At 39.9% G+C, this 9,891-nt stretch overlaps 1 protein-coding gene across 2 annotated transcripts in view; it reads right to left on the reverse strand.

Annotated features, from left to right (window-relative positions):
- The window catches only part of CDC73 (cell division cycle 73), an 89,155-nt gene extending 79,535 nt beyond the window's left edge, over positions 1-9,620 (reverse strand). Inside the window, exons 1-5 of one of the 2 annotated variants that reach the window (XM_055581830.1) lie at positions 9,460-9,620; positions 6,813-6,918; positions 3,227-3,296; positions 1,190-1,252; positions 1,058-1,110 (exon numbers count right to left, since the gene is read on the reverse strand). In XM_055581830.1, coding sequence (XP_055437805.1) covers positions 1,058-1,110; positions 1,190-1,252; positions 3,227-3,296; positions 6,813-6,918; positions 9,460-9,590 — 423 coding nt within the window. In that variant the 5' untranslated portion in view covers positions 9,591-9,620. The remainder of the gene's footprint in view (positions 1-1,057; positions 1,111-1,189; positions 1,253-3,226; positions 3,297-6,812; positions 6,919-9,459) is intronic. The other variant, XM_055581829.1, reaches the window with a different exon arrangement.
- Positions 9,621-9,891: the final 271 nt, after the last annotated feature.

Raw genomic sequence — 9,891 nt, forward strand, 5'->3', positions numbered from 1 at the left:
TCAAATTTTGTCAGTGATTCTACTGTATGTATTTACCAACCAACCTTACCCCTAAGAGTTACTTTCCTTATCCTTTTCTAACTGTGGATGCCTTGCTGTTCATGAAGCAGGCAAAAGGTACAACTATTGGACTGTTACACAAGTGTCAAATGAAAAGACTTACAGTTTCTAGTAATGTTAACCCTACCAGTGATTACAAGTGTTATTCCTATACTGGTCATTTATTTATAGCCGATGTAGTCATTTCTCAGATTTTAAGCAAGCCTCTAATGCATTATCTTCCATTTTCAGAATGTTTATATGTAACTGATCTGAGGCTTGTTACAAACTTAAATAAACAGTACTGTAATTATACAATTTAAATTCCTAACATTTTAAAACTTTGTAAAGTTTTAAGACAACTGACCTAGTTAATAAATTATCTTTTCAACATTAGCTGCATTTCTTACAGGGTTCTATTCAACATAAACTGTCCTTGTTTACCAACAGTAATATTCCACTTGCTGGCTATAAAATACTACCAAATCATCTAACCTGATAAGTTAACATAGGAAAAAGTTAACTGTTCACAGCTCTTCAGAGGGGAGCAAACTCCCACACCACCTTTTCCAAGGGAAAGTGAACCACAACACAAAGGCCAAATCTGCCCCATCTGCCCGTTTTATGAAGTTTTTTTGGAGTACAGCCTCGCCTCGTCATTCATGCACCGCTCCACCTACAGTGCAGAGGGGAGGAGATGGAGGAAGACAAGGCCCCATAAGCCTGAAGGCGGGCTTGTCTGGCCCTTTATAGAAAAGGCTCTGACTACTCATCTAGTCCAACACTTCCATCAACAAGGATATAAAAGCAAAGAAAATAATTTGTCCATCATGCAGCCGGTATGTGAGAGATCTTACAGAATATAAGAGCTCAAGCTACTTATTAATCAATTGCAAATATAACCACTTTTCAAGGAAAAAAGCTCTTAGGACTACAATGAGCAAAGAATTCTTACTACTACACAATTTCAATCTCCATTTAAAAAAAAAGAATCACTTTAAAAATAAAGTTCCATTACCTCAATTCGTGGTTTTTTTGCTTCTGCCAAAACTTCATCTGCAGCTCGTTTGACTGTAAGAAAAAAAGAAATAAATGTACAGTTTGGGGACAGGTGTTTGAGAGTTCAGTATAAACATGAAACAAGACATACCTTGAGTAGATCTCTGAAGACCTATTTCTAGAGGGGCACTTCTGTCTATACTGGCCGATGTTGCTGAAGATTTAAAAAGATATGTGAAAAGATAAATATTTGAATATGTAAGATCAGAAATTTATGCAAGGGAAATACTCAAGATCTGTTACATTTCTTACTTAACATAGGATTACGTCTCTTAAAAAACTAAGTTTTAAAGCAAGTTTTTAAAAGCATTTTATTATAAAAGATTGACCTGTAATAAAAAGTATGTAAGAGGACAAACTATTTTTGACCATTTAACTTACAATGTGACTGAAATCAACTATAAAGAACATATTCCCAACATATTACAACGTAGGTATGTAGAAGTGTATGAAAACATAAATAAAAATATAAACGTATGTATTAATTCACGAGGGATCAACATTAGAGCACAGCTCTGAATCAAGTGGTGAGTAGTGAGCCATGTGACAATGTGAAACAAAAATTAACACAGAGGGAATAGCAAGTGCATAGGATCTAAAGTCAGAAAAGCTACAAGAACCAGGGAGACTGAGAGCCGATGAGGTCACAGAGATGAGCAGAGCATGACTGTGCAGGTCAGGGAAGGAGGATGAGCTGTATTCCAAGTGTGATGGGAAGGTACAGGATGGCCTTGAGCAGGTGAGTGACACAATCAAGTTCAGATGCTCTTCAAAAACAGGTCCCTCTAACTGGTGAGCAGAGACTACACGGTAGGAAATGAACAGCAAGGACCTTCAAGAGGGCTGTGCAATGGTCTAAGGAAGAAGGTGGATCAGGGTGGTTATACGATGCTAAGAAGCTGTCATACTTTCAAAGATAAAGAAAGGACTTGCTGGTGGAAAGGATGTGAGCTGTGAGAGAATAGGAATCAAAGATTTCTCCAGGGTTTGCAGCCTAAGCCACTACATGAATGGGGGACCATTTGCTAAGACGGAAACACTGGGAGACCAGACCTGCTCTTTCATTGTCTGTGGTGAGAAGGGAAAGAGGGAATCGGCACTCTATTTAGGATATGTTACATTTCAGACACCTGTTCAATACCCAAGAGAAGATGCTGACAGTGAATTTATAAATGTGAAGCTCAGTAAAATGTCAATGTTGGAGATAAGGAATCAAGGAAAAAAGTGAGATGGACAATGAGTAGAAAGAGAACCTCAAGAGTCTGTTGCCCCAGATGTCAAGTCAAGAAAAGCTTTCCAAAGGGGAGTAAGCAGTCAACAGTATCAAATGCTACTGAGGTCAGGTTAGCTGTGAAAAGCAGAGACCAAAGGATCTGCCAATCATGCATCAGCACTGACCTTATAAGAGTGATGTGAGTGAGACAGTGAGGAAGAAAGTTAGACTAGACTCAAGAGAGAATCAGAGGTAAAGAGGAAGCAGTGATACCACACAACTCTCGCAAAGAATTTTGTAATAAAAAGGAGAAGAAAAATGGAGCAGTAGAGAACAGGAAGTGTATGTGTTCTAAGTCTGTTCAGTTGTGTCCCACTTTTTGCGACCACATGGACTGTATTGCCAGGCTCCTCTGTCCATGGGATTCTCCAGGCAAGAATACTGGAGTGGGTTTCCATTTCCTCCTCAAGGGATCTTTCCTAGCCAGAGATAGAACCTGCATCTTATGTCTCCTGAATTGGCAGGCAGGTTCTTTACCACTAGCGTCACCTGGGAAGCCCAGCAAATAGGAAGGAGGGAGTTTAAAAAAAGTTGTTAATGAGAGATATTACTGTGTACATCCTAAATGGAATGATTCAGAAGAGAACTGATGATGCAAGAGAGAAGCAACCATTTACAAAGGAAAAGTCTCTGAGAGTGCAAAAGGCGATGGATTTCACATGCAGGGAAGGGCTAGCTGGTCCTAGGAGTGAAGTGCATACACGGTAACAGGAAAGAGAAAGCAGCACGTGGACAGAGTTGCAGGTAGGGGAAGTTTATAATGAGAATTCATAATCTCTTCCCACTGATTCTTATTTTACAGGGAGTGGAAACCAACTCCTGTTTAAGAGTGAGACCAACTTAAAAATTACTCACATGCTTCACCATTGAGATATCCAAGTAGATCTTTTCGGTCAGGTCTTCTAACCACTGGAATATTTTCGGTCTAAAGCCAAAATTTTAAAATAGATATCAAATCAATAACAATTATAAGATGCTTTAGTAAAGTTAAACAACTTTTAACATCTGAATTTTATTCCAACTTACCTTGGCAACATATATTAGAATCATATTTCCAGAAAATAACCAGAATGAACAAATAATAAAATCTTGAAAATTTTTAAGCATATTAATTTTTGGTAACTTTATTCTCAGTTCCAGTAACATATACAAAAGATAACCATTAGAAATGTAACAATAATCCTAACCCTCTTCAAAATACCAACTATATTCTTATTTTTTCCCTTGGATTATTCTAAGTATTTATTAATTCTACTCATGATGTTTTGGATTTAGTCCCATAGACTGCTCATTTTATTTAAGGTTTCCAAAGTACTTTTGTTTCTAACACCCTAACCACACCTCCTCAAAATATGGTACCTGAACTCTTGCAAATAAACTAAATTAGCACTTAAACTAAATTTTTATAATTAACAATAAGTACATGTCCCAACAATATATACTGGGGAAAAGACAGGCTTTTCAAGAAATGGTGCTTGGAAAACTGGACTATTACAGGAACGAATCAAACTGGGCCACTTTCTTATAACATATACAAAAATAAACTCAAAATGGATTAAATACAACAATAAAACTCCAGGAGAAAAAATAGGCAGTGTGTTCTTTGATATGAATCTTAGCAGTATTTTTCTGGATCTGCCTTCTCAGGCAAGGGCAACAAAATAAAAAAATAAACAAATGGACTACATCAAACTAAAAAGCTTTTGCACCATGAAGGAAACCATCAACAAAATGAAAAGGCAACCTACTGAATGGGAAAAGATATTTGCAAACAATATATTCAATAAGGGATTAGCCTCCAAAATAGAATAACTCACACAACTCAACATCAAAAACCAATCAATCCAATTATGAAGTCAGTCATGGGAATGTAATGTATAGCATGAGGACTATCATCAATAATACTGTAAAGATGTTGTATGATGACAGTCGGTTACTACTTAGACTTACTGTGGTGATCAAGCCACAATGTATATAAATGCAGAGTCACTGTGCTGTACACCTGAAACTACTACTGAATGCTGACTATACTTCAATAAAGAAAAAAAGAAAATGACTAAAAAACAGGTATGTGTTGTTTAGGAATGGGAAAAAATTTAGGAGACTATACAGTAAAATGTTAATGACAGCTGTTTACTTTCTACATTATGTATCTCTTTTCTCTACTGTTGAGTGTGTATAAATTTGTAAGCAGGAGAAAAAGAGTAAAAAATTAAATTTGGAAAATGTGTCTGTTGTGATAAATGAGTAGTTTTCCTTTGTTCTCTTATATTAGCAATTTGTAAAGAGGTGAGCAAAACAAATAAAACTGTATACTTTAGGCACCAAGTCGTCCTTGGTGATAAATCCAATGAATTCTGTCATTACCACAGTTTTCTCCACAGTTTTCATAATGTAAGCAAGCAATAGCAGAGTACAGGGAAAAGCTGGTTACAGGATTATACAGTTATAAACTCTCTGTTACTTTATTTAGGCAACAATGAATGAGCACCCTTAATATTTTGGCTAATTACCTTATACTAAATACTGACCATATTTTACTGCACCAAATATTCTGCACATACACCTTGATGACACGAGATAAACAATATTTAATCACTTGAAATTAATTTGTTTTTTAAGTTAGGTTAAATTTTAATTTCTGCTTATGAGTATAAACAAGTAAGAGCGCAGAGGTTTTTTGGGGCTTGTTTTTAAAAATTAGTCTACATGGACTACCATTAAGTTAAAAGATTTGAATTAATTTTCTTTAAATTACTGTATCTAAGTTTGATAATACACTTGACCATTTAGTCACTAATGGATTATGTATTACGTTATCACCAACAGAAAACAGGGGCTATGAGTCAGAAAAAGTTGTTTCAAAAGGTCTGCTCAAAAGAAAGAGCAACAAAGGAGTTAAAAATTTTATAGAACCCTAGACTTTCCAAATTCTACCCTTTCAATCTAGCAAATATTCAAGAGAAATGATAGTTAAACCTTATGGGACCAAAGGTCCTAAGGACCACAGTAACAATTATGGCATCAGTTATGTGCTACAGTCATTCCCCAGAGACATAATGTAAACCTAAACATAAGAGTCTGGACTATCTTTATTACCTCAAAATGAATGGACCTATTCAACAAAACATTCTAATCAGTGCCTGATTTCATTTGTAAAGATCTGAGTTAACAGAGCTTTATAGAGCAAGATGCTATTTTATACCACAATTTCCCAAGTCACAAATAGTTTCACCCCACATAGTGCATTTTTCAATACACACTAAACACATATTTCTTGTTCAAAGAAGCTGTGTTCAAGCACTCTGAGGCAGAAAGCAGGCACCTTTCAATCATCTGAAAACAAATAAATTTATAAACAATGAAAAAAGTTTGTTGATTAAAAAATTCATTTTAAAAAGCTGTCTACTGGAACTTCCCAGCAGTCCAGTGGTAGGGACTCTACACTTCCACTACAGGGGGGTATGGGTCTGATCCCAGGTCAGGGAACTAGAATCCCTGAAAAAAAAGGAGGGGGGGAGCTGTCTACTAAACCTGACTCTTTTTGATGCCAAAAAATCCTTTTTTCTTTGAGATTAAACTAGAGCTCCAAAATCACTGCAGATGGTGACTGCAGCCATGAAATAAAAAGACGCTTGCTCCTTGGAAGAACCTAGACAGCATATTAAAAAGCAGAGACATTACTTTGCCAACAAAGGTCCATCTACTCAAAGCTATGGTTTTTCCAGTAGTTATGTATGGATGTGAGAGTTGGACTAAAAAGAAAGCTGAGCGCCGAAGAACTGATGCTTTTGCACTGTGGCGCTGGAGAAGACTCTTGAGAGTCCCTTGGACTATAAGGAAATCCAACCAGTCCACCCTAAAGGAGATCAGTCCTGAATATTCACTGGAAGGACTGATGCTGAAGTTAAAACTCCAATACTTTGGTCACCTGATGTGAAGAACTGACTCATTGGAAAAGACCCTGATGCTGGGCAAGATTGAAGGTGAGAAGAGAAGGGGATGATGGTTGGATGGTATCACCGATACAATGGACATGAGTTTGAGTAGGCTCCAGGAGTTGGTGATGGACAGGGAAGCCTGGCGTGCTGCAATCCATGGGATCGCAGAGTCGGACACGACTGAGCAACTGAACTGAACTGAAACTAGAGTTCTGAATATCTGGGTCTTCCCACAGGCTTACACAATTTTTAAAACATCCCTAAAAAACAGCTCTGAAACTCCTACTACTATAAACATTACCCACAACTCACAAATTTAAAAAAGAAAATCACAAATTTAAAAAAATCCACATAAATTAAATTGATCTAACTTTGACCCTCCAGGAGACTTTCTTACAGATAAACCTTTCATTCTTTTGATCTGAAACTCATGAGGGAAGTTATCGCCAATAGGATCAACTATCAAATTCAAAACAAGTCTCTATATGAATTCTACTTACAGCTGCACGTCGGACATAGACAGGATGCGATAGGTGCACATTATTAAGTAGAAATAAGATCGAATCCAATGTGTAGTACTCTCTAGGTTGGCCTTCCTTCCCAGTCCTGAAATGATTAAGACAAGATTGTTACTCACAATTCTAATACAACTCCTTGGGCTTAATCATATAATATTATCCACACACACGGTGCTATCCAAAGAAAAATATTCTTAAGAGTATGAAATCTAATAAGTGAAAATGTCATTCGGGCAAAAGGAATACAAATGCAAACAATGACAAAAAGCAAGAGGTAAGGAAAGTACTATTCAAACTTTATTACTACAGACTTTTTAGAATTTGGTCCAAATTAGCTTCTGGGCTTTGTTAATAGAGAAACCTAATCAGTTAGGAAGGATCCATAAGAGAAACAAACTGATTAAAAGAAGCACACTAGTCACTTAGGCTAAACTTGCAAGAAACTTATCATGTTTTCTAAGTAAGATTCTGCTGAGAAAACACCCTTACCAACATTCTTTAACACTACAATTAACTTCAGAGATGCTTATGATTCTTACGACTTCTCTCAAATTAAACCAGTGATGTAAAACCAAAACTAATTCTACCTGTGATAAAACAGTCGTCCAGGAGTGCAAGCCCTTTCATGCAAATACGTAATACTACTTGCTCAACAAATGTTACTGTCCAATCCCACTGTCCTATTACATTCTCCCCATCTAGAAATATCAATGTATTGTTTAAATCCATCTGAATATGGCTCAATATAATCAGTCTCAAACTTATTTTTCTAGCCTCTATTTCCACTTTTTCTCTAAATCAATATACTTCAAACCACATATCACTTATCAATCACTGTACTGTGAAGTAAATAATACATGAGTAACAAGTTGTATCTCTTCATGATGTATTAAAAAAAAAAACTGCACTGCATTCAGTAAGGGTAAATATTAATGTCATGCATATGTGTGCATTCCCCTATACAGAGAATAACACTCAATGAAAATACATGTACTGGTGTGATTCACTGCTGCAAAAGTTTGAAATCTACTGTTCTAAGCACACTTTTCTTACTACTGGCTTCACTCAGCTATCAAAACATTTCCTTTCCAGCTCTCAGGTCTTTAAGCATGCAGTTCCCTCAGCTGCAAAGACCTAGCCCACTACTTCGTCCTCAGAATTCCTATCCATTCCTTAACATTTGTTCATTCATTTATTCAAGAAAAACCTAGCATGTCCATAGGCCAAACACACTTCTATGAAAACTTTCCCAGTTAGAAGTGATTGCTCTCTTTAGGAACTGGAATTCGATTCTTATCAAGTTGTGTGTCATCTCTTCCACTCTGACTGAGGTAACCTCCTTTGAGGCACCGACCCAGGTTTTCAAAATATTTTCCAGTTCTCGGACTGAACAGCCTTACACTGTGAATACTCAACCATTTGTTCCAGAAAAACCAATCAGTCAAAAATCCAATCAGCGCTGAGCTCCTACACAATGTGTGGGGCAGAGGACTCCTAACCTTTTCCAGCTTGTTCCTCCTCAAATCAAATAGACTTTTCTTCACATAAGCTGTTTTTAAAATGTAAATCTGCCTGTGCAAGTTCCTTTTGAAAGGAAAAAAAAAAAAAACACAGAAAACTCAGAATGATTTTAGCCACCTGCACAAAGCTAATTAAACCATAAGCAGCCCAAGATGCCAAAAAAATAAATAAAAACCAAGGAACTAAACTTCCCCTAGCTTTTTATCAACTCTTCCTAAAGTCCACTGCTCCCATTCAATCAAGCAAAGCAAGTATGGAAGTTTTCGTCTAGGGTTCTAGCTATCCAAATGAAACGCCACTGAGAGAGGGTTCACTCAAAAAGCCCCTCACGATGATCAGACCTTTTTTTCTTTTGAAATACATATGCATATATCTATTTTTTTCAGATACTTTTCCCATGTAGGTTACCCACAGACCTCCCTTCAGGTGTCTTCCTTAAGGACTTAAACTCGGGCAACCCCCACCGGGATCAACATTGCCAGAAACACTCTCTTCACACACATTTCCCCCAGTCGCACACTCTACCCGTTCCCCATTTAGAATGGCAAAGTTGACTTCATTTCAGCAGGAAGTTTCTCCCTGAGGAAGACCCCTGCCTTCAACTCCAACAGATTCCGACGACTCGTCCCAGGTCGCCGAAATCTTTTTCCCGTCCTAACCTGATGGAGTGGGTTCCCTTCTCTCTCTGCTTGAGGGAACCGCGAAAGAAGACGGAACCGACCAGGAGCTGCCAAGGGCCGGCAGAGACCAACGCAGAACAGCCTCCGAGAGAGATTTAAAAAACAACTACTAAAGGACAAAAAGAGCAGCCCGAGGACGCGGCGGGGAGCTCCTTTATATGCACCTATGCACCCGGCCGGCTCTCCACACACAGGGGCAGAGACCTCCACACGGGGGCAGAGACCTCCACACGGAGCCGCGGAGGAGAGACCCCTCCGGACGCCGCTCCTCCCGCGCCCTCCTCACAGACAAGCTGCAACTTCTGCTCCCGGGAAAACTTTTCCCCGGAGCACCCGTTTTCCTCCACCCCCAAGGGGAGCGGGGGGGAAGGGTTCGGAGAGAGGGACCCGGGGGCGCCCAGCCCTGCCCCCTGCCGCAGCAGACTCACCCCCAAACCACATAGTTGGTCTTCACGTTCTTGGGCCAGGAGAACTCGCCGAATATCACTTCGTCCCCTTTCACTACAATCTCCTTCTTCTGGATGTTGTACTGTCGCAGGACGCTGAGCACGTCCGCCATCTTCGCCCCCCTCGCCGCCGCCGGCCCCGGGCCCGGCCGCCGCCGCCGCCGCGCCCGCCGCCCCCTTCGCCTGTCGCCTCTACCCCCCCACCCCCCGCCCCTCTGCCTCGGCCGCCGCCGCCGCCGCCGCCGCCGCCGCCGCGAGCCAACTGCAGCCGCACTGGCAGCCGTCCGCGCCTACGACAGCAGCGGGGGAAGGAGCCACCCAGGCCGCCGAGGACCCCGCGCTAGGAGGCAAGGCCCCGCCGCGGGCTGCCCGCGGAGAACGCCTGACCGTGCGCGCCGCCGCCGCCCGCCGCCA

The sequence above is a fragment of the Bubalus kerabau genome, chromosome 5 (assembly GCF_029407905.1).
Source record: "Bubalus kerabau isolate K-KA32 ecotype Philippines breed swamp buffalo chromosome 5, PCC_UOA_SB_1v2, whole genome shotgun sequence".
Lineage (NCBI taxonomy): Eukaryota > Metazoa > Chordata > Mammalia > Artiodactyla > Bovidae > Bubalus > Bubalus kerabau.